The sequence below is a fragment of the Salvelinus alpinus genome, chromosome 3 (assembly GCF_045679555.1).
Source record: "Salvelinus alpinus chromosome 3, SLU_Salpinus.1, whole genome shotgun sequence".
Classification (NCBI taxonomy): Eukaryota; Metazoa; Chordata; class Actinopteri; order Salmoniformes; family Salmonidae; genus Salvelinus; species Salvelinus alpinus.
The window spans coordinates 65,524,303-65,550,294 of record NC_092088.1 but is presented as its reverse complement, the minus strand read 5'-3'; the positions used below and the strand labels follow the sequence as shown (position 1 = coordinate 65,550,294).

The window sequence follows — 25,992 nt, the reverse complement described above, 5'->3', positions numbered from 1 at the left end:
GATCCCGCTAAGGTCCAGGCTGTCAGCGATTGGCCCGTTCCTAAGTCACGTGTCGAGTTGCAGCGCTTTCTCGGTTTCGCTAATTTCTATCGGCGTTTCATTCGTAATTTCGGTCAAGTGGCTGCCCCTCTCACAGCTCTGACTTCTGTCAAGACGTGCTTTAAGTGGTCCGGTTCCGCCCAGGGAGCTTTTGATCTCCTCAAGAAGCGTTTTACATCCGCTCCTATCCTTGTTACTCCTGACGTCACTAAACAATTCATTGTCGAGGTTGACGCTTCAGAGGTGGGCGTGGGAGCCATTCTGTCCCAGCGCTTCCATTCTGACGATAAGGTCCATCCTTGCGCTTATTTTTCTCATCGCCTGTCGCCATCGGAACGCAACTATGATGTGGGTAACCGCGAACTGCTCGCCATCCGCTTAGCCATAGGCGAATGGCGACAGTGGTTGGAGGGGGCGACCGTTCCTTTTGTCGTTTGGACTGACCATAAGAACCTTGAGTACATCCGTTCTGCCAAACGACTTAATGCACGTCAAGCTCGTTGGGCGTTGTTTTTCGCTCGTTTCGAGTTCGTGATTTCTTATCGCCCGGGAAATAAGAACACCAAGCCTGATGCCTTATCCCGTCTCTTTAGTTCTTCTGTGGCTTCTACCGACCCCGAGGGGATTCTCCCTGAAGGGCGTGTTGTCGGGTTGACTGTCTGGGGAATTGAGAGACAGGTAAAGCAAGCACTCACTCACACTGCGTCGCCGCGCGCTTGTCCTAGTAACCTTCTGTTCGTTCCTGTCTCTACTCGTCTGGCTGTTCTTCAGTGGGCTCACTCTGCCAAGTTAGCTGGCCACCCCGGCGTTCGGGGTACGCTTGCTTCTATTCGCCAGCGGTTTTGGTGGCCTACTCAGGAGCGTGACACGCGCCGTTTCGTGGCTGCTTGTTCGGACTGCGCGCAGACTAAGTCAGGTAACTCTCCTCCTGCCGGTCGTCTCAGACCGCTTCCCATTCCTTCTCGACCATGGTCTCACATCGCCTTAGACTTTATTACCGGTCTGCCTTCGTCTGCGGGGAAGACTGTGATTCTTACGGTTGTCGATAGGTTCTCTAAGGCGGCACATTTCATTCCCCTCGCTAAGCTTCCTTCCGCTAAGGAGACGGCACAAATCATCATTGAGAATGTGTTCAGAATTCATGGCCTCCCGTTAGACGCCGTTTCAGACAGAGGCCCGCAATTCACGTCACAGTTTTGGAGGGAGTTCTGTCGTTTGATTGGTGCTTCCGTCAGTCTCTCTTCCGGGTTTCATCCCCAGTCTAACGGTCAAGCAGAAAGGGCCAATCAGTCGATTGGTCGCATATTACGCAGCCTTTCTTTTCGAAACCCTGCGTCTTGGGCAGAACAGCTCCCCTGGGCAGAATACGCTCACAACTCGCTTCCTTCGTCTGCTACCGGGCTATCTCCGTTTCAGAGTAGTCTTGGGTACCAGCCTCCTCTGTTCTCGTCCCAGCTCGCCGAGTCCAGCGTTCCCTCCGCTCAGGCTTTTGTCCAACGTTGTGAGCGCACCTGGAGGAGGGTCAGGTCTGCACTTTGCCGTTACAGGGCGCAGACTGTGAGAGCCGCCAATAAACGTAGGATTAAGAGTCCTAGGTATTGTCGCGGTCAGAGAGTGTGGCTTTCCACTCGTAACCTTCCCCTTACGACAGCTTCTCGCAAGTTGACTCCGCGGTTCATTGGTCCGTTCCGTGTCTCTCAGGTCGTCAATCCTGTCGCTGTGCGACTGCTTCTTCCGCGACATCTTCGTCGCGTCCACCCTGTCTTCCATGTCTCCTGTGTCAAACCTTTTCTTCGCGCCCCCGTTCGTCTTCCCTCCCCCCCCCCTGTCCTTGTCGAGGGCGCACCTATTTACAAGGTACGGAAGATCATGGACATGCGTTCTCGGGGACGTGGTCACCAGTACTTAGTGGATTGGGAGGGTTACGGTCCTGAGGAGAGGAGTTGGGTTCCATCTCGGGACGTGCTGGACCGTTCGTTGATTGATGATTTCCTCCGTTGCCGCCAGGGTTCCTCCTCGAGTGCGCCAGGAGGCGCTCGGTGAGTGGGGGGGTACTGTCATGTTTTGTCATTGATTATCATGTCTTGTCCCTGTGCTTCCCTTCTATTCGTTTCCCTCTGCTGGTCTTATTAGGTTCTTTCCCTCTTTCTATCCCTCTCTCTCCCCCTCCCTCTCTCCCTCTCTCGCTCTCTCTCTCTATCGTTCCGTTCCTGCTCCCAGCTGTTCCTCATTCTCCTAACTACCTCATTTACTCTTTCACACCTGTCCCCTATTTTGCCCTCTGATTAGAGTCCCTATTTCTCCCTCTGTTTTCCGCTTCTGTCCTTGTCGGATCCTTGTTTGATGTTTGCTGTTCTGTGTCCTTGTTCCGCCCTGTCGTGTTTTTGCCTTCTTCAGATGCTGCGTGTGAGCAGGTGTCTATGTCAGCTACGGCCTGTGCCTTCCCGAAGCGACCTGCAGTCTGTGGCCGCGTCTCCAGTCGTTCCTCTCTACTGACGAGAGGATTTCAGTTTTCCTGTTTTGGATTTACCTAAGATAATATCCAGGAGTATCGGTTTTTGTTTAAGACTGGAATAAAGACTCTGTTTCATTTAAGTCGCTTTTGGGTCCTCATTCATCAGGATAACACAAACAAAAAGTGTGTGGATAGAATCTGTGGCAAACTGCACATTTTAAAGTGGCCTTTTATTGTCCCCGGCACAAGGCGCACCTATGTAATGATCATGCTGTTTAATCAGCTTGTTGATATGCCACACCTGTCAGGTGGATGGATTATCTTGGCAAAGGATTATTTTGCAGAGGAAGTGTCAAAATGATCGCTTCTTTTGGTGCTACTGTTTCAAATGAAGGCATGAACTAAACAGAGATTACACAGCAATACACAGATAAATACAACTTTTGTCTAAGTGTTAACTTTTTTAACCCCTTTTCGTGATATTCAATTGGTAGTTACAGTCTTGTCTCATCGCTGCAACTCCCATACGAACTCGGGAAAGGCAAAGGTCGAGAGCTGTGCGTCCTCTGAAACACAAACGAGCCAAGCCGCACTGCTTCTTGACAGAACGCCCGCTTAACCCAGAAGCCAGCCGCACCAACGTGTCAGAGGAAACACCATACACCTGCCGACCATGTCAACATGCACTGCACCTGGCCCGCCACAGGAGTCACTAAATGGGACAAGAACATCCCTGCCGGCCAAACCCTCCCCTAACCCGGACGATGCTGGGCCAATTGTGCGCCGCCCCACGGGTCTCCCAGTTGTGGCCGGCTGCAACAGAGCCTGGACTCGAACCAGGATCCCTAGTGGCACAGCTAGCACTGCGATGCAGTGCCTTAGTCCACTCAGGAGGCCACAGTGTTTAGTCTTTTGATATAATTGGAATGGTGTTCTATTGTGAAGCAGGTAGCCTAGTGGTTAAGAGCATTGGGACAGTAACTGAAAGGTTGCTGGTTTGAATACCCAAGCCGACTAGGTGTAAAGTCTTTCGAGGTGCCCTTGAGCAAGGTACTTATTGCTCCGGGGAGTTGCTCTGAATAAGAGTGTCAGCTAAATGACTAAAATGTCTATAGCAAGCGTGTGGTCTCTAGATGTGATGAAGTAGATATTAAAAGGGAGGTGATGGGGGGGGAAGGAGTGCTGTATGGGTAGGTTTGGGAACATCTCTAAAGGCCTTTAATCCTGAGCCAAGAACCAGATATAATCAGCTCGTGGCATTGATTTTTCATTGAAACAAAATAACAAACTTCTTCCACAAAACAATTGTAAAACCCAGTGGGCCTTGTTTCTGTGACAAATTTGCCAGGCCCTTGTTTTTGTTGGTTGTTGAAAAATGAAAACAATGTAGACTACAACTGGTGAATAACATTAAAAAAGCAGCGATCCTATAGTGTTGTTTATCTTGTTCAGTTTAGAATCGAGTTTAATACATCTCTAATCACACAATTGCTCTGAGGAGTGCATTACAACAGATAATCTGATAAATAAAAATCACAATGTCATTTATTTTCAACTAAAGTGCTTAATTTCAAATGATTTCCATGCCTTGTGCCAGCTCAAATTGCTGAAGTTAATTTGTATTATCTTAATCGGTCTATGCATAGCTGATAAGACTTTTAATTTCCTCTACTCTTTCATGAAGAAATCCAGAACTCCAGAAGCCAAATCAGGTACTGATAAGAAAACATTAGCTCACAGAGAAGGTTTACACAGGGGATTTGTGTGTTTACTCAGAACGCAATGTAAGTGAGTACACACCCTGGTCTCCGTTTGCAGTAGGTCCATTTCAGACAGGGTCTCTCAAATACAAATACATTAACACCTACATGGCTTTCCTGCAGATAAATGACCAAAACACCCTCTAGTGGCCTCATGGGTTATTAATACTTTTCATAATTTCATAATTAATATACTTTTGTTTTTTTTATTACACAGAAAATCCGGTGTTTCTATGTCATACGGTTTTATATTTCAGTCTTCTGTGATTTATATAAAGGGTAATATTGGGATGCAAACTCAATAGATTACATTTCAACTCTATATCTGACTTTAAACAGGTGTCTTCTTTTTCTGTTTAAGACTACCAAGAAACACCATGTGACCCTGATTTAGCCTACTGCAGTAAAAGGTTACATTTTTTTTACCTTTTAGTCATTTAGCTGACTCTTATGCAAAGCGACGTACAGTAAGTGCTTCATCTGATGGTACAGTGCATTCGGAAAGTATTCAGACCCCTTGACTTTTTCCACATTTTGTTAGCTTACAGCCTTACTCTAAAATGGATTAAATAGTTTTTTCCCCTCATCAATCCACACACAATACCCCACAATGACAAAGCAAAAACTGTTTTTTATACATTTTTGCAAATGTATAAAAATAAAGAAATGGAAATATCACATTTACATTATTATTCATACCCTTTACTCAGCACATTGATGAAGCACCTTTGGCAGTGATTACAGCCTCGAATCTTCTTGAGTATGACGCTACAAGCTTGGCACACCTGTATTTGGGGAGTTACTCCAATTCTTCTTTGCAGATCCTCTCAAGCTCTGTCAGGTTGGATGGGGAGCATTGCTGCACAGCTATTTTCAGGTCTCCCCAGAGATGTTCAATCGGGTTCAAGTCCGGGCTGTTGCTGGGCCACTCCTGCGTTGTCTTGGTTGTGTGTTTAGGGTCGTTGTCCTGTTGGAAGGTGAACCTTCATCCCAGTCTGAGGTCCTGAGCGCTCTGGAGCAGGTTTTCATCAAGGATCTCTCTGTACTTTGCTCCGTTCATCTTTCCCTCGATTCGGATTAGTCTTCCCAGTCCCTGCCGCTGAAAAACATCCTCACAGCATGATGCTGCCACCACCATACTTCATAGTAGGGATGGTGCCAGGTTTCCTCCAGACGGGACGCTTGGCATTCAGGCCAAAGAGTTCAATGTTGGTTTCATCAGACCAGAGAATCTTGTCTCTCAAGGTCTGAGAGTCCTTTAGGTGCCCTTTGGCAAACTCCAAGGGGGCTGTCATGTGCCTTTTCCTAAGGAGTGGCTTCCGTCTGGCCACTCTACCATAAAGGCCTGATTGGTGGAGTGCGGCAGAGATGGTTGTCCATCTGGAAGGTTCTTCACAGAGGAACTCTGGACCTCTGTGAGAGTGACCATCAGGTTCTTGGTCACCTCCCTGACCAAGGCCCTTCTCCCCGATTGCTCAGTTTGGCCTGGCAGCCAGCTCTAGGAAGAGTCTTGGTGGTTCCAAACTCCTTCCATTTAAGAATGATGAGGCCACTGTTTTCTTGGGGACCTTCAATGCTGCAGATATTTTTTGTTACCCTTCCCCAGATCTGTGCCTCGGCACAATCCTGTCTCTGAGCTCTACTGACAATTTCTTTGACCTCATGACTTGCACTGTCAACCGTGAGACCTTAAATAGACAGGGGTGTGCCTTTCCAAATCATGCCCAATCAATTGAATTTACCACAGGTGGACTCGAATCAAGTTGTAGAAACATCTCAAGGATGATCAATGGAAACAGGATGCACCTGAGCTCAATTCCGTGTCTCATAGCAAAGTGTCTGAATACTTATGTAAATAAAGTATTTCTGTTTTTATTTTTAATACATTTGCAAAAATGTATAAAAACCTGTTTTTGCTTTCTCATAATGGGGTATATTGTGTGTAGATTAATCCATTTTACAATAAGGCTGTAACATAACAAAATGTGGAAAAATGGAAGCGGTCTGAATACTTTCCGAATGCACCGTAGCTAGGTGCGACAACAGCCTTAGTAAGTACATTTCTCCTCACCTCTTTGAGAATTCAATGGAATTCATGGATTATCAATACAGACGTGGCAGAATGTGATCTCATATTTTTTTATACATTATGTTCTTTGGAACTGGCTTCTTTCCGTTTTCACAACTTTCAATTGTGTTTGTATTCAGTAGAAGTTCACTCAACTTAAAATCAGACATTTGTGTATACATTCTCATCAAAGCTGTCTGTGTTTACACAAAATGTTGTAATATTGATGAGAAATTATACACAAATGTCTGATTTTAAGTTGCGTTAATTCTACTGAATACAAACACAATTCACTTCTGTGTAGCCTTCATTCACATCACTGCAGTATATGGGTTAACACCAGTCAACCACTCTCTTGTGTCAGGAATATGGGTCACTTCCTTATTTCCCAAACATCACCCTTGCTCAAACATTAGTGACTCATACTTTTTTTGCCTGAGGCATCAATATTACCATCAACCAGTTCTTTCAACAACAGTACCCTTTGTAACATTTAACTAACCACATTTGGACCTGACACTTGACAACCTAGTGTACACCGTACAGGATTTCAAAGTGTTCTGAGATGTATGAGACATTGCATTTATGCTTTTCAAAGCTTAATGAACTAAGCCATTTGAAATCAATGGCTTTTACATTACAGCACTAAAGAACCAATGTGTTCCTGAAAAGAAATATATATATATCCTCTGTAGGTATGTTATAATCTTACGGTAACTTTAGAGGGATATGTAATTAATATATGTATGTACGTAAGTGACATATGAATATGGAGTCAGAATACTAAACTCAATATAGACTCAAATTGAAGGGTGTTAAGGTCAAACTTTCTTGCATCTTATTTACTAGACCTGTCAGTTAAATGCAATGGGGTTTTAATTATTTCAGAACAGCATGACTCTAAGATATTAGCAAAAGTGTAAGATATTAGCTTCCATTAATTTTCTCTCTTAGTTTTAAAGATGCTGTGGGTCAACGGTGGTCAAACAATTTAACTGATTTTGTAAGAATTATAAGCTTAATTAATTCCTTAAAAGGGTAATAAAATTACTCACCAGACATAATACTCACCAGACCAGATTTGTATCTGTTTGGTGATTGTTTGAATAAGGCCAAAGTATATTCTTTACTTTTTACAGCTGAATACTTGCTGTTCATTTTTGTTACTATTATTAATAAGCCCATGACTACAAAAATGAGAGTATAACAAAGAGTATGGCTATGTGATATTATGCACTTTTTGGAGAGTGGCTCAGACTATGAAGACAGTCATGCCATATTGCAGAGAAATATGTTTTACCAGATGTCAGAAATTTTAGATGTGCCACTGAGCCTGCACAAGAATTGGCACAATCTTGTTTTAACCAGCACTGCACTGTACAGTATGTACTGTGTGTGACAATATTGATCCAATCCTGTTTTAACTCACAATAGAAAGTTAAATGTTTGTTAATGTGGGAGGAAATTATGGAAAATAATCTCCCATTAGGATAATCCTCGCACCTTCTGCCAGAAATGCACTTAAAAATGTTTTTAACAACTGTAGGGTATCTTCTTTTATCCTCATTGGGGACACCTTACATGATTCAAACATCAATTGTCCATTATTTTTAAGCTAATATTATTGAAAATAGTAAGAAGTGATACAGAATCAATGTTTACAAGTAGCCTGCAGGCCTGAACAAGTTATATTTTCAAAATAAAATGGCAAAAAATATTGAGCTCCTTTTTGTGGGCCTTCAGAAACATTCCACAACATGTGTCTCTTGACTACTGATTAGGTAATCAACACAGAAATAATCCTGAAGGTTATGACAAGAGTCAAGAATTCAGCATAGCACAGTGTAGATTTCATATTTTGGCTATAATTGTAGAGAGGCCGCCCAGCAGACAGAGGGGGATCGCTTTTAGACTGTGGATCCCACACTGCTTAGCATACTGCTTAGCATACATTAGCTCATGACTGTAACAGAGTAAAGGTTCTGTCATTAAGCAGAAGTTAAAGGTCCAACGCAGCCATTTATATCAAACCATTTCTGGATAACAATTAAGTACCTTAATAATATGATTGTTTTCAATTAAAATAGCAAAGAGCAATTTCTCAAGCAAGAATTTTGCTAAGACTGTCTGGGAGTAGTCTGACTGGGGAGGGGAAAACTGAAAACTAGCTGTTATTGGCAGAGAGGTTTGGAACTCTCTTTCTCATTTGTCTATTAACTAATTTACTGCCTGATGATGTCACCAGGCAGGCCAAAACTCCATCCCACCCAAACAGGCTGAAATTCAGGCAGTCTTTTCAAATAGCTCTTATAGTCCACTAAAATATAATTTTCATAATTTTCACCATTTCACAGTATTATTCCAACCTCATAGTGTGTAAGTATAAAGCACAAGATAATCAAATTTTTGACTGCACTGGACCTTTAATGCATTTCACATACTGTATGCCAGCACGTTGTTACTGAATAAGAAAACACTGGCTTAGGACATTGGAGAGGCTGCAACTGTGCATACTACAACCATTTCTGGTACAGAGAGTGGCTTGTTAATGTATGAATTCAGAAGCAAGATAGGAGTATTGAAATAGGAAGTAGACGATAAGTGCCAATACATTCAAACTGCTTTCAGTCGTTTATCAAACGTTTCTAGTCTATATTTTAAGTTGATCAATGTCCCCAATTCCTCATATTTTATACAGTATACCCTCTCCCCAATTCCTCATATTTTATACAGTATACCCTCTCCATACTATTTATTTGTTGATGAGACATGAATCACTCCAGTAAACAATACTATACAGTATATACCATTAAATGTGTCACAGGCTGTGTTAATAAGCTGTGGGAATTATTTTGACAAAGACTAAGCAAGACAGATTGCTTTACGAGTGGAAACAACAACCCTGATACCTGGCAACTAGACTGGCTTTGCAGGTTGGCTTTCCTCATGAGGAATCATATGGATGGACTGTTGTCATGACGTTGCCCTGTTGGTGAGGTTTATGACCTCCATAAATACCTTTCCCCCTTTCCTCTCTCTCTACTCTACAGATTTGACCCATGGAAAGCCCTTTGTTAACATAGAGAAAGTATGGTAGCATCAAAATGGTGGGGAAAGGAACCATATTTTGGTAATCCAACCAGCTGAAAATATGAATTGGTACTTATAGAATATGATGTCAGATCAGTTGTCGTCTGAGACATTATTACTGATGATAGGATGACATAACCTGTATCTTGGAAAGTCTACACATTCTAGTTATCAGATTCACATGGAATTGTTGTGCAATTTAACCTCTTGACGCAGGGGTCAGATTAATTAGATTTTTTAAAATAACGTTCCCAAGGTAAACGGACTATTTCTCAGGTCCAGATCGTAGAATATGCATATAATTTACAGATTAGGATAGAAAACACTCCAAAGTTTCCAAAACTGTCAAAATATTGTCTGTGAGTATAACAAAACTGATTCTGCAGGCGAAAACCTGAGAAAATATAACCCGGACGTGATTCTTTTATTTTTTTATCTGTGTTTCCTGGCCCGTCTTTCTTCCATTTAAAGGGGTATCAACCAGATTCCTTTTCCAATGGCTTCCTCGGCTGTGACCAGGCTTTAGACATAGTTTCAGGCTTTTATTTTGAAAAATGAGCGAGATTTTTCAAAACTAGTCAGGTGTCCTCTGATTAGTTCCTGCGCGCGAGAGGGGTAGCTCTCCATTTTCTATCTCTCTTTTATTGAATAGGTTACGGTCCGGTTGAAATATTATCGATTATGTTTGTTAAAAACAACCTGGGGATTGATTATAAAAAACATTTGACATGTTTCTACGAACATTACGGATACTTTTTGGAATTTTCGTCGAACGGAATGAGGCTTTGGTTTTCTGAACATAACGCGCAACCCAAATGGCGTTGTTTTGTTATAAAAGTAATATTTATCGAACAAAAATAACATTTGTTGTGTAACTGGGAGTCTCGTGAGTGCAAACATCCGAAGATTATCAAAGATAAGCGATTAATTTTATTGCTTTTCTGACTTTCGTGACCATGCTAATTTGGGGCTAGCTGTTGTAGCATTGATTGATACACTCACAAAAGCTTGGATTGCTTTCGCTGCAAAGCATATTTTCAGAATCTGACACGATAGGTGGATTAACAACAAGCTAAGCTGTGTTTTGGTATATTTCACTTGTGTTTGCATGATTATAAATATTTTTAGTAATATTTTTGAATCTGATACGTTTGGGAATTTTCTTCTGTCTTTCAGGACCGGAACGAGGCTGTAGTTTTCTGAACATAACGCGCAACCCAAATGGCATTTTTTTGTTATAAAAGTAATATTTATCGAACAAAAAGAACATTTGTTGTGTAACTGGGAGTCTCGTGAGTGCAAACATCCGAAGATTATCAAAGGTAAGCGATTAATTGTATTGCTTTTCTGACTTTCGTGACCATGCTAATTTGGGGCTAGCTGTTGTAGCATTGATTAATACACTCACAAAAGCTTGGATTGCTTTCGCTGCAAAACATATTTTCAGAATCTGACACGATAGGTGGATTAACAACAAGCTAAGCTGTGTTTTGGTATATTTCACTTGTGATTGCATGATTATAAATATTTTTTGTAATATTTTGCACCCTGCAATTCAGCGGTTGTTTAGGAAAATGATCCCGCTAAAGGGATCCATAGCGCAGAGAAGTTAAATGTTTAAATATGAAACTATTTGTGAAAAGATTAATTGTAATTTTAGCTTCTAAATTATAGAAATGGTTTTCATAAGTGAACAAGGCTCAACTCAGTGGCCCCACTCAAGTGAACAGACATTGGTTGTGAACTATGAAACACGCCCTTCTCTTCCCTACTACAAAAGCCCCTTTCGCATTGTGTTCCCAAGGACGTGAGGACTGTTGTCCATACGTTAAAAGGGCTAATATCAACTACAGAACTAAGCCAGCCTCAGCGTGAGCTCTGGTTGCAAACGGTTGAACGACAATAACCTAAAGAAATTAGCATCCTGTTCCCGGTGACGTGAGGACTGCTGTCCATACGTTAAAAAGGGCGAATTTCAACGTGGAGGTAACAATCGACACGCCGGAAGGATGAATTTCGACTATACCAGCCAGAATATAGCATGAGCGTATAGTATGGCAACCTGGTATGAACTTTGAACTCTTATTCACTAGAGAAGTGATACCTCCTAGCCGTTGAGTTAGCAGCAGCAGCTGTAAACGTGGGCTAGGAAAGGACGGACAAAGTATCTATTCTACCACACGACGACGGTACTACAACGTATCCATCCACTTTACCACCAGACATTCTTCAGAGGACAAGAGATCCCTGCTGGGCAACTCAGCCTTCCATCTACGACCAATCTATCGAAGCACAGCTCAGAGTAAATATTTCTTGCATTTTCCTTTTCCAAATGGGCGGTTATTTAGAATGCATAATATTCTGTATTTACGATAGTATAGCTTCACGAGGTCCGATAGCGACCCAAACCTTTTGTTCCTCAGTCTTCCTGCGCTTTCATTCAAACCCAACCCCCTTTCTTTGTGTAACCAGCCGTCATATCGGTTCCGTCCACCAGGGACGTTTTCTTGTATAACATAATTAGTAATCAATGTATGATCCATCCGGTGTATATGTAATTCTGTGTGATTATTTAGGAATTTAGTAAATAAATAATTAAACCAAATTTTGTATTGCTGATTCAACTTGTTAGCCAGGGTTCGTGAAGATAACCAAGAATACTACGACGTTCAGATGAGACTGAATAAGGTGACGATTAATAATTGACTGCTATTGAGGTAAAAGATTACCAGGTCTTTAAGAGTTTATTCGGAAGATAACAGCTTTATAAACATTCTTTCGTGGTGCTCCGACTTTCTAGTTAATTACATTTACATGATCAGTTTAATCAGGCAATATTAATTACAGAGAAATTATTTTATAGAATAGCATGTCATATCACTTAATGCGGCATAGCAAAGACATGACACTGTTAATTATGAAAGCGTGTCACACCCTGATCTGTTCACCTGTACATGTCTCCACCCCCCTCCAAGTGTCGCCCATCTTCCCCATTGTCCCCTGGGTACTTTTACCTGTGTTTTCTATCTGTCTGTGAGAGTCCGTTTTGTTCCCCTTGCGCCTGCCTTGTCTATTTTCCTGGTTTTGTCCTTTCTGCCTGCCCTGAGCCTGCCTGCCGTCCTGTACCTTTGCCCTCTACTCTGGATTACCGACCTCTGCCTGCCCTGACCCTGACTGCCGTCTGGTACCTTTGCCCTCTACTCTGGATTACCGACCTCTACCTGACCTGACCCTGAGCCTGCCTGCCATCCTGTACCTTTGCCTGCTCGTGTTCAAATTAATAAACTTTTGTTACTTCGACATTGTCTGAGCCTGGCTCTTATCTTCAAACGTGATAAATGGATTATAGATGTCACAGTTTGAACATGAAGGACAAAAACATATAGACTCATATAACATTGATTCATTTCATTAAATGTTTCTGCATTGTCTGTGTAAGCACTGTATCAATTTATGGGACACTGTAGTGCCATATATTTGGTATTCCTTGATAAAGGGCCATGATTCAAGGACTCCATCCAGCTACCCTGTCAGTTCAGGTCTCTGAGATCTGGACAGCGTAAGAGACCGTAGACCTTTGACATGTATAGATTAACTGAAAATAAATTGGATACACATTTAACTGGAAAACAATATATTTTCAAATTGGCCAAAAGCAGCCTTATAACATTGACAGTGACACTGGCCTTAAATTTCTGTACATTTCCTTTCTAATTCACTTCTCAAGTTAAAAAGTTGGAGCCATTTGAATGAGTCAGCAGAAAATAGTTCAGTTACAAGGAGGCGTCCCTCTCTTTTTTTATGCAAAGTGCTGCTTCAATCTACTTTTCTATTTTTATTTTTTTACAACGCTTCAGTCTAAAATGTGGACAACGTGTTAGAGCTGTGCTCACAGAGCGCAGCCAAGTCTTCTTTACACCTGCTGAATATGAAATGTCTATGGTCCCAGGCCACTGAGCCTTGAAGGTTTTTACTCTGACCCATGCTGATCTGTCATGGCCTCTACGGATAAGTGAGCCAATGAGGGTCACTGTTGAGTGAGCTAGGGAGTAAGACATGTTTTACATTTAACATCTCAGTGTATTCACACAAAGCAGAACACCAGTCTATGAGCGCAGAACTAGAGTGCTTTAATTTCTGCAATTTCGGCAATGGATTTTGTGACATTTACTTGTGTAACAGTGTTGATTTCGTCCCTCTCATTGCCCCAACCTGGGCTCAAACCAGGGAACCTCTGAACACATCAACAACTGCCTCTCATGAAGCACCATTACCTAGCACTCCACAAAAACAACTACTTCTAAGTCTCAGAGTGAGTGATGTCAGCGATTGAAACGCTACTAGCGAGCACAGCCAACTAGCTAGCCATTTCACAACGGTTACACTTGTGTCCTTTACATTATTGCAACTTGGAGAGAGACAATCTGAACATAGCCACTGCATTATTGGTTATGGTATCAAATGAAAGATCCACAAAGAAGTATATAGAAATATAAAAATGTTGATACAGAACTGAAACGCTTTTTTCAGATGTTACAAATCCTTTTGACTTGTGGAGTTGACAAAAGCAGCTCCCTTAGGGTGGTGGCCCAGATAGGAGGATAATCATTATCAGTGTAAAGGTGCAAGAAGATTTACAGCAACAACTAAAAACATGAACTCTGTCACGATCGTCTATAGGAGAGAGAGATGACCAAGGCGCAGCGTGTGCAAAATACATCTTCTTTAATTATAAGAAGAAAAATGAAACAAAACAACAAACAGACGAACGTGAAGCTATGAAAAACTAGTGCACACATGCAACATAGAACATAGACAATTACCCACAAATACATGATGCCTATGGCCGCCTTAAATATGGCTCCCAATCAGAGACAAATGAAAAACATCTGTCTCTGATTGAGAACCACTCAGGCAACCATAGACATACCTAGACACATTCACTCAACACAAACCCATACACTCTAACAAATCCCCCTAGACACTACAACCACCCAAGACAAGACAAAAACACAAACATACCCCATGTCACACCCTGACCTAACTAAAATAATAAAGAAAACAAAGAATACTAAGGCCAGGGCGTGACAGTACCCCCCCCAAAAGGTGCGGACTCCGACCGCAAAACCTGACAAATAAAGGGAGGGTCCGGGGTGGGCCTTAATATGGCGGCGGCTCGGGTGCGGGACGTGGCCCCCACTCCACCATTGTCAATATCCGCTTCAGTGTCTCTGGTAGATCCTGGCTGGCTGGCGGCTTCGGAAGATCCTGGCTGGCTGGCGACTCTGGCTGCTCATGGCTGGCTGGCGACTCTGGCTGCTCATGGCTGGCTGGCGACTCTGGCTGCTCATGGCTGGCTGGCGACTCTGGCTGCTCATGGCTGGCTGGCGACTCTGGCTGCTCATGGCTGGCTGGCGACTCTGGCTGCTCATGGCTGGCTGGCGACTCTGGCTGCTCATGGCTGGCTGGCGACTCTGGCTGCTCATGGCTGGCTGGCGACTCTGGCTGCTCATGGTTGGCGGCTCTGGCAGATCCTGTCTGGTTGGCGGCTCTGGCAGATCCTGTCTGGTTGGCGGCTCTGGCAGATCCTGTCTGACGAATGGCTCTAGCGGCTCCTGACTGACTAACGGCTCTGGACAGACGGGCGGCTCAGATGGCTCTGTGCAGACGGATGGCTCAGATGGCGCTGGGTAGACGGATGGCTCAGATGGCGCTGGGTAGACGGATGGCTCAGATGGCGCTGGGTAGACGGATGGCTCAGATGGCGCTGGGTAGACGGATGGCTCAGATGGCGCTGGGTAGACGGATGGCTCAGATGGCGCTGGGTAGACGGGCAGTTCAGGCGCCGCTGGGCAGACGGCAGACTCTGGCCGGCTGAGACGCACTATAGGCCTGGTGCGTGGCGCCGGAACTGGAGGTACCGGGCTAAGGACACGCACCTTTAGGCTAGTGCGGGGAGCAGCAACAGGACGCACAGGACTCTGGGGACACACAGGAGGCTTGGTGCGTGGTGTAGGCACTGGTGGTAATGGGCTGGAGACACGCACCACAGGGAGAGTGCGTGGAGGAGGAATAGGGCTCTGGAGACGCACTGGAAGCCTGGTGCGTGGTGTAGTCACTGGTGGTACTGGGCTGGGGCGGGGAGGTGGTGCCGGAAATACCGGACCGTGCAGGCGTACTGGCTCCCTTGAGCACTGAGCCTGCCCAACCTTACCTGGTTGTATGCTCCCCGTCGCCCGACCAGTGCGGGGAGGTGGAATAACCCGCACCGGGCTATGTAGGCGAACCGGGGACACCATGCGTAAGGCTGGTGCCATGTAAGCCGGCCCGAGGAGACGCACTGGTGACCAGACGCGTTGAGCCGGCTTCATGGCACCTGGCTCAATGCCCAATCTAGCCCTACCAGTGCGGGGAGGTGGAATAACCCGCACCGGGCTATGAACACGTACAGGAGACACCGTGCGCTCTACTGCGTAACACAGTGTCCGCCCGTACTCCCGCTCTCCACGGTAAGTACAGGGAGTAGGTGCAGGTCTCCTACCTGACTTCGCCACACTCCCTTTAAGGCCCCCCCCCAATACATTTTTGGGTTGTACTCACGGGCTTCAAGCCTTGTTTCCGTGCTGCCTCCTCATATCGCCTCCTCTCGGCTTTAGCTGCCTCCAGCTCTTCACAAGGGAGGCGATATTCTCCCGGTTGTACCCAAGGTCCCTTACCATCCAGTATCTCCTCCCATGTCCATGAATCCTGTGTAGGTGGGTCCTGTTGCCGCTTGACACGCCGCTTGGTCCTAGATTGGTGGGTAATTCTGTCACGATCGTCTATAGGAGAGAGAGATGACCAAGGCGCAACGTGTGCAAAATACATCTTCTTTAATTATAAGAAGAAAAATGAAACAAAACAGACGAACAGACGAACGTGAAGCTATGAAAAACTAGTGCACACATGCAACATAGAACATAGACAATTACCCACAAATACATGATGCCTATGGCCGCCTTAAATATGGCTCCCAATCAGAGACAAATGAAAAACATCTGTCTCTGATTGAGAACCACTCACTCAACCATAGACTTCCCTAGAAACATTCACTCAACACAAACCCATACACTCTAACAAATCCCCCTAGACACTACAACCACCCAAGACAAGACAAAAACACAAACATACCCCATGTCACACCCTGACCTAACTAAAATAATAAAGAAAACAAAGAATACTAAGGCCAGGGCGTGACAAACTCTAAGAGGCATCTTGGATTTTATTGGATATGTAAGGCACTCTGTCTTGGAGTTTGTCCTTGACTGTCGATATAAAGATCTGTCATTAAAACCACAAACATTCAGCGCTGATTGATCTGAATATCAATGTTGATCTCCCCCTCATACTGTAAATACCAATACATTCACACAATCTGAGTGAATGTGTTCATACATTTTACTTTTTAGTTGTGTAAACAGATAAAACACTCCACATATTGGAAAGTATCTGGGCTATAAGCATTTTGATATAAAACTGACTGGAAGTTAATGACAAAGCTGACAAAGGTGTGGAATTGTAGATAAACATCGTATGGCAAGCTCCAAAGCTGGTGTGTGTTAAATATGCACATGTATCTTCAAGGTATTCAACATAACCGGTGTGCACTTTGCTTTAAATCATTCAAATGACTTCTGTCACATAATTTAGCTATTCATGGGATTAGCTCACCTCACACTACAGGCCATCCAATATGTCCAAGCCATAATTGTATTGCACAGGTGATAGTCTATCATCCTTTGAATGCTCTGCAGAACTTGATTATTGCATCTTGGGCTTTTTTCTATATGAAATATGATTATGGCTCTAAATGAAGCTGTTGCAATATAAACACCCATGAGGAATAGAATCCCCTATAAGGTACATAACAAATATATGCATCTCAGCACAAAATGTAAGAACTATACATACGATGCAGGAGTAAACATCTTCCTAAAGGAAATAGTGAACAAATTTTCATTTTAATGTCATGGGAAATTCCCTTATATACTGAACAAAAATATAAATGCAACATCCAACAGTTTTGAATGATTTTACTGAGTTACAGTTCAAATAAGGAAATAAGTAAATTGAAATAAATTCATTAGGCCCTAATCTATGGATTTCACATGACTGGGAATACAGATATGCATCTGTTGGTCACAGATACCTTAAAAAAAGTAGGTGGGTGGATCAGAACACCAGTCAGTATCTGGTGTGACCACTATTTTCCTCATGCAGCGCGACACATCTCCTTCGCATAGAGTTGATCAGGTTGTTGATTGTGGCCTGTGGAATGTTGCTGGATATTGGCGGGAACTGTCATACATGTCGATCCAGAGCATTCCAAACATTCTCAATGGGTTACATGTCTGGTGAGTATGCAGGCCATGGAAGAACTGTGACTTTTCAGCTTCCAGGAATTGTGTACAGATCCTTGCGACATGAGGCTGTGCATTATCATGCTGAAAAATAAGGTGAACGCAGTGGATGAATGGCACGACAATGGGCCTCAGGATCTCGTCATGGTATCTCTGTGCTTTCAAATTGCCATCGATAAAATGCAATTATGTTTTTTGTCCGTAGCTTATGCCTGCCCATAACATAAACCCACCACCACGATGGTGCACTCTGTTTACAACTTTGATATCAGCAAACCACTCACCCACACAACGCCATACATGTGGTCTGCGGTTGTGAGGCCAGTTGGACGTACTGCCAAATCCTGTAAAACGACTTTGGAGGCGGCTTATGGTAGAGAAATTAACATGAAATTCTTTGGCAACAGCTCTGGTGGACATTCATGCTGTCAGCATGCCAATTTCACACTCCATCAAAACTTGAGACATCTGTGGCATTGTGTTGTGTGACAAAACTGCAGATTTTACACTGGTCTTTTATTGTCCCCAGCACAAGGTGCACCTATGTAATGATCATGCTGTTTAATCTTGGCTAAGGAAAAATGCTCACTGACAGGGATGTAAACACATTTTTGTTTTAGAGAAATACGCTTTTTGTGCGTATTTAAAACGTCTGGGATCTTTTATTTCAGCTCATGAAACATGGGACCAACACTTTACATGTTGTGTTTATATTTTTGCTCAGTGTAGGATCCTGTTGAGAATTAATCCCAAGTGAAAATTAAGGGGCCAAAATAATGATTAATACTTAACATGGTGGAATGGGGCAAAGAATGCTGAGTGTTTGACTCTTGTTCAGTGGAATCTGAAACCAACAAAAAAGATGTGTGATTGTGTACCTAAGCTTAACTGCTGCAGCACTTCCCACTTTTTCATGCCTCCAAAAATGCACAGATTTACACACACCGCACACCAGTGCATTCACATGCATACAGCGCTAACTGCAAAGCAACATGATGGTTTGTTAAAGGCTTTACCTTTTGGCAGTTTAACATAAGATAAACACTTTGATACCGCTGTACAATTTTCTTGTCATTTAAAACATGAGCTATATGCATCCTCTGGTTGTAATTCTCTCTTATTTAGTTGTTTTCTAATTCTATTTTGTCTCAGATAATAGTTCCATCAAATAATATTCAGATATGTCTTACGGTTGATTTTAAAACGTCTTCATGTTGCGCTGTGCAAGAAAGTTAAAGATATCCCTTAACAAGAGACTTGAAAGGAATGATTAAAAGTGGCACAGGGATTTAAATCCTTCCAGTGTGCCAACTTTAGTGCTTTGAAGATGGCATCTTGGTGGTTGCAGTTAGTACTATGGGGAGCAATACCTCTAACAAATCGGAAAGAGGCGTTGGTTGTTCATGGGCACTTTCTCTGTACAATCTAGTACAGCTTGTTTCACACCTGGGTGGCTCCCATGCATTTTCTCAAAGTAATGTGTTCAAAGGTCCTTTGAGGAAAGTTACTATTTTTCAACTGATCTAATATGAGAGACGCCACTTCTAAGATTATTGTTGTTACTCTTCTTGGATTGTAATTGAACACACTTTAAGTGTGTCCCCATAGAGCCTTACGAATGAAAGGCTGAATAAAATAGCATATTTGCATGCTACCGTAAATCTCTAAAATATATGTTTCATTGTTTCATAAAACATAGTAGCCAATTATTTCATATAAAGCTGATTCTTGGCGTAAAGCACTATTCTGAATCTTCAAGGCTTGGTTAAATATCGGTTGGACTCTCATCCTACTTGATGGACCAGGCTCCATTTGAAGGTTTCACTATATGTTGGAACAGCACCCTGCTGGAGTTGTCCATTATCTACTGCAGGATTTTGTACTTATAATTTTTCATAAAAATCTTTCCAATAAAGGTCTAAAGAAATATACTTAATGAAATGTTAGTGACAATGATTGAATTAAAATGGGATCACTATGATGGTTTTTATAATAATATGCTTATTTGTCTTTTTGTCTTTTTGTACTCATTTAGCTTCATCAACAGTAAATCAATTTGCAAACATAGCTATTTCTGATTCCTGAGAGCATCTGTGGAGGTAAATACGCTGCTAGGATATTTATCCATCTCGCACACTGTTGTGCCAATCAAGAGAGGCAAATAGATTAGCTACAATTAGTCAAGTGTAATGGCCCATAAATCACAATCTAAGGGCTGCTGGGAAAACCTGCAGGTTGCATAGTTGGATAACATCATATCTCAATCTCAACTGCAATAAACTGAAAATGAAAAATACAATGCTACCAAAGGAAATGTTGTTACCATCAATACTATTAACACTCTAGGGGTCCAGCAACACCCTTCATCATAACAATGGTTGTGACACTTTTATCAATGAAATCCTGGCCTGTATCAAAATTCTTTAAAATCCCAGACAAAATCTGCAGTCAATTTCATTTAGACTCCAATGGTTACATGGAAAATCAATCTTTGTCGGCTTAAATGGAGCCCATTCAGACAACCAGACAAAACACCCTTATTAAACGCCATTACCCTGATGGATTAGCTATTCATGTTCTGAGAGGCCAGCCACTAACGCATAATAAAAGAAGATGTGACATTTTCCTAGAATGCAAAAGTGACAATTCTTCTTCTATGTGGATGAATAAAACACATGTAGAGAACGCAATATAACGCAATATTGCCAACCTTATTCATGCTGTAACATACAACATACAGTAGCTGTAATTCATTCTGAGGCAGTGGTTAGTACAAAGATATCAGTAGTCAGTGCTAAGATATCAGGAGAAAGTGTTCTGATACAGCCAACATTAGATAAGCCCATCATTGTTCATTCTTTCTTATCACTCAAAGCAAGAACTAGCGCACGCTACACACAATAAACCATTGTCCATAAAAGGAATTGTCAAAACCAGGAACAAGTGTTGTTGCCAAATGAGACTGATATTGCGTTAGAAAACATTTAGGGAATTGAGTTTTGGTATCCCCTCACAACCCTGTAGCACTAACACAACTCTGAATCACTAGGGATGAAAATGTTCCGAGAGAAAAAAACAAAGAAAAAAGCATGCTTATCTTTAGAAAGGTTTACGAGCAAAGTGCCATGCTCGTGCATCATTCATAGCCTAGGCCCCAGTGTCTCAAGAGGGCTCATACAGTGTATGCCATCCTGAGAGATGTTTCCTACAAAGGGGGTGAGTTGAGACTCCAGTGATATTTAGACTCATGGAAAATAAATGACATGCAGTATTGTCCTGGCTGGGTCAAAGTGATTTGTGCTGTTTACTTTATAAAACACACTATACAGTTTTGTAATGACCCTAGTTTGATACAGTTGACCTGAACTCCCTTGAAATGCCACAGCTATCAACCACAGGTTTAATCATGCAAATAATGCCAAAATAACGTAAATGGGAACATGTACTAAGCAGATAACAACTACAGCATTAGCCACATCTCTCTGCACACAGCTTAAACAGTAACAAATTGAGGTCCTGAAGAGGTGCATGTTAAAGGAAAACTCCACCCAAGAACTATCTTTGGTTTTTTGTTTCATTAGTCCATTGTTGTTATAGTCCCAAAATGTTTTGCGTGTCAACAATCAAGTTTTAAAGATACATAACTTCAAAATAAAGAAACACAACCGTTATGATGCGGTATGCTAAATGTATCATACCGGCTGTAAAAACAAATACCAAAAGATCGTTTTGGGGTGGTTTTTGTCAATTTAAGTGAACTTAGCCGTGTTTTTTCATATGAAATATAATATGGAGATTTTCAGACACAGATTCAAGAATTACCCTATAAAAAAGAACAGTAATTTATATTTTATATTGATTATTTGTGGCCCATGAGGGAATCAAACAAACTACTCTGGTGATGCAAGTACAATCCACTGTCAACTTAACCAATGAAATCAATATATAGTAGAGAAACAAGTCAATAGTAAGACAATTACCATTTTGGTAACACAAATATGTTCAGTATTTTTAAACCCTATAATACATCAATCCAGCCAGGCTTTTAATTAGAGAAACATGCAATAATAATAGGTCTCACCTTCATAAATTGCTTTAAATCCTTGTGCACTCACAGCAAAATCTGTTGTGAACCAAAGGGCCATTATTGACCCTGTGCTCACAATAGGCGACGGCAACATGAAGCCAGATAACCTGCGAAGAGAGAGAAATGTTACATAACATCTAGTCATTGTTATCAAATATTTAAGTACTTCACATTATTGTTAGTGGTCCCAGTTTTGTACTGTGCTTTTGTCTCAAATTTTAAGTTTTCAGAGAAAGGACGTAAAAGTAAAAGGCTTTACACCCAGCAGAAAAGGAAATGACATCAGGCACACAATAACAAGCATGGCAAGGAACAAGAACAGAAGGACAATAGCATTGCTAGACTGCCTCAAGGACCCAGGAACAAAGAACCAGGGTATGCCTTCACTAGGATCTAACGCTAACACATTCTGGTGTCAGAGCACATAGATAAGATAGTGTCACATGGACAGAGTGCAGCTCACAGAAACAGTGCAGATGTGACACAGAAATAAACCCAACTGATTTTCCCTGTACGCCTACATCGCTAGTGTCCACATTCAATTATAGATAAAGCTCCCCAAAATGTGTATCGCTGCGTGATGTGCACTCACAACTTTCTATTTCCTAAAGCCAGTTCAGACTGACCAGATTCTACTGCCAAAATGTCAGTCCATTAGGTGTGAATGCTAAACCAGAGTCGGGCAGCATCTCGTTGACCTGTTAATGCACAAACAATCAGAGCATGAGGCTGCCAAAGATAAGTAAAGTGACTGTTCTGTAGCTAATGTCAATATTTTCTGATGTAGCTAAGTTCTAACAATCAAAAAACTGTTACTGAACAGAGTACCAAACAAATGCATAATATTTACTGGATAATAAAGGCATTATTGTTAATTTGTTACAATAGCGTTTAGGTACAAACACCTAGTAACCAATATTATGAATATCAATATTTTGCCATTAAACAAGCTAACTAGTTAGCCTATAATCTTGTTTCAACTCATCAAACCAAGAGTTGTAAAGTCTGTAAAAAAAAAAGTGGTAATAAACCACTGATCCATTAGGTCTATCCAATAATAATTTCAAGAAGGAGGCTTTTAATCCTTTCTCAATGACACCCTTACTAAAGGCTGATATGAATCATATTAGTCACTGAAATCAAACGCTTACTATAGATATTTCCTACATTCTTAGAAAATAGGATAACAGTTTTGGTTCCAGGTAGAACTATTTTGGGTTCCATGTAAAACCATCTGTGGAAAGGGCTCTATGTGGAACTCAAAAGGGTTCTACCTGGAACCAAAATAGGGTTCTACCTGGAACCAAAAAGGGTTCTTCAAAGGTTTCTCCTGTGGGGAGATAGCACCTATTTTTCTAAGAGTGTAGCCACCAATGGCATTCCTATACTGTACTACTACTGGAGCATGTTCCCAGAATGATGTGTGCACTTCTTGTTTGCAGTAGAGTATCAATCTGCCTGGCAGGTCTTTAATCAATCATTCATTTTATGTCCAGTGATTTTCCCACTTACTTTTGTTCAACAAGCCATTTTGTGTTAATTTAATTTCAAACTTGAGCAGCGTGTGAATCTTTCATTCTGTGTTGGTACAGGAGACAACTGCACTGAATAATTTATTTCGCCCCACCCTCCACACACACACACACACACACACACACACACACACACACACACACACACACACACACACACACACACACACACACACACACACACACACACACACACACACACACACACACACACACACACACACACACACACACATACACACACACCTATTTGTATCCAATGAATGAAGTGGCTTGCTTGGGCACAAAAACAAATAACTGCCACTGTAATGTTTACCACTAATAGTTTGATTCACTCACCTGTGAGAGATATTGTATTTTTTCCACAACTAAAAAAAAAGGTCTACCCTCAGTGTATTATTACTGTTAGCTTCTGTTAGCTCACCAATGGCTGTCAACACACTGGGTAATACCAAGTAAAATAGATTGTCAGGATATATGTCATAATCTCTTAAATGCCACGCTAATTAATATACACTATGCAGTGAGCCACCTATTCTTCATGGGCCTGTCACTAATCCAAACGATCTACCTAATCCAGACACAGGTGTCAGCGCAGAAACATGTTTCAAGCATATGCACACAGAGGACAGATGACCAACATGGCCTAAAGAAACAAAGGTGCTAAACTGTTTACACTGAGGATGATTGTGTGGACATTTGAGATGTCCCTGTGAAAACCTCTGGCAATAACATTGGTTTCAGTCAGCTTTCATGCTATTGTATATTAAGGCTATTATTACCTTATCTATGTATAATCCACAGAAAATATCTGTGTATTCTGCCACCAATATACAGTATGTATGTCCTTATGTTATATTGACAACACTATTGTAGAAAAGGCCCATGGAGTTGCTGGAAGAATCCTTTAATTCGTGGCCACTTGCTCATCTGGGCCAGGGGCGCTTTAATTGGGTCAGGTGGAAATGTCCGACAGATCTCAACTCATTAAAAGGAGGAAATCGCCATCGCCCGATCTCGCTGCTTTCTCTTCCTTAACTCCGTCTAATCCCCATGAATCCACGTAAATCCACCGAATCTGTTACCTTTCATCTGAACTATCTGTTGCGATCGGGAGAGCGGGCCATCAGTTATTGTTTATAGTTATTACCGCGGAGTGCGGCTTGGAGCTCACGCTTTCAAACCTATTATGTAATGTAAATGGTCAATGATCACGGCCTACAGATCATCACAGGCCAATTATGCAATCGATATGGTTAATATGTAATGAAATGACATGTACATATGAAGACAAACTTGAAAGGGTAAAATATGAAATGTCATTGTTTGCTGAACTGGTCCATTCTGATATCAAACTGATGGAGATTATAGATTGAATAACCGATCACTGATTGAATTATTTGTATTAGTCTTCTCATGATTATGATGAATAGTTACGAGCCTAAATGACTCAAGGATGATTCCTATTGACTTCTTATTGAACTGAATTACCTAATTATGTTAATAATGAGTAATTGTTATGATTTAATTTTTGTGATTATGAATTTGATTGGATACATGTTATTCTGTTTCCTTTGTTATGCAGCACAGACTACTCAGTAAATATACCACTTTATGGTTAAAGGAATTCCTGCCTCAGTCTCATCCATTCCTCTGTCACCTGACACGTGACCACCTGTTCACCTTCACTGTCCGTCATCTTACCTGTCCAGCTACCCACACAGATTACACTAATCTTTCAACTATTGCTTAAAATAAAGGGATACAACCCTAAACAGCTTCAACTTGCCGAAATACCATGGCTTTGTTCAATGAGAATGGGCTCCTTATCCTTGCTTGACATTGAATTATTGTTTGGTTTAACTCTCAGTTCCTCTTGGAAAATCACTTGGAAAGTTGTCTAAGAGTCAAAACTGCTGAAATAAGTGGTTTCTCCGTCACCTCAAAGACGAGACCCTTGAGTAAATGCAGCTCTTGTTCACAGATGAAAACTCCTGATTAGCAGCTGCACTGACAACAGCTCTGAAAACAGAATTCCTTTTGACACTGCCATGGCCACATCACCATACTTTGGAAGCACAAAATTAATTAGACGGTGATTGTTGTTATATTGATAATCCTTGAATAAACAAACCGGAACTGAGGACTAGAAGGAAATAATATTCAGGGTATTCTCTTTAGTTTTTCAATCAGTTAAAATGGAGAAGGGGAATAGCGAATAAATCTGAGTAATGATAATAGCAAGACTAATGCCGGGGTCTGGTCACAGAGACTGTATTAGTGGTTAGTGTTCAACCGTTACTCTATTTCAAATGGAAGAGTGGCAAGTTGCAAACAATGTGAGGGTTTTCTCAGAATCAACAGACTGTTAGATCATGGCATAACAGCACCTCTGCAATTAGAGACAGTTATGGGTGTGAGGACTTAGATTCTTGTTGTCAGCTTTTAGCTCTTGGGGAATAACTTAGCCAACAAGTACAAAAACCAAGTACAACAAATACATTGCTAACATTCACAAAGGGCTAATTGACATGTCTGAATGGAATTCTTAGAGCCTGGATA

General features: G+C 41.9%; 1 protein-coding gene across 1 annotated transcript in view; it reads right to left on the bottom strand.

The window, feature by feature from the left end:
• LOC139571177 (CUB and sushi domain-containing protein 1-like) overlaps positions 1-25,992 on the bottom strand; it is a 572,617-nt gene that overhangs the window by 289,602 nt on the left and 257,023 nt on the right. Inside the window, exon 3 of the mRNA XM_071393795.1 lies at positions 21,893-22,005. Coding sequence (XP_071249896.1) covers positions 21,893-22,005 — 113 coding nt within the window. The remainder of the gene's footprint in view (positions 1-21,892; positions 22,006-25,992) is intronic.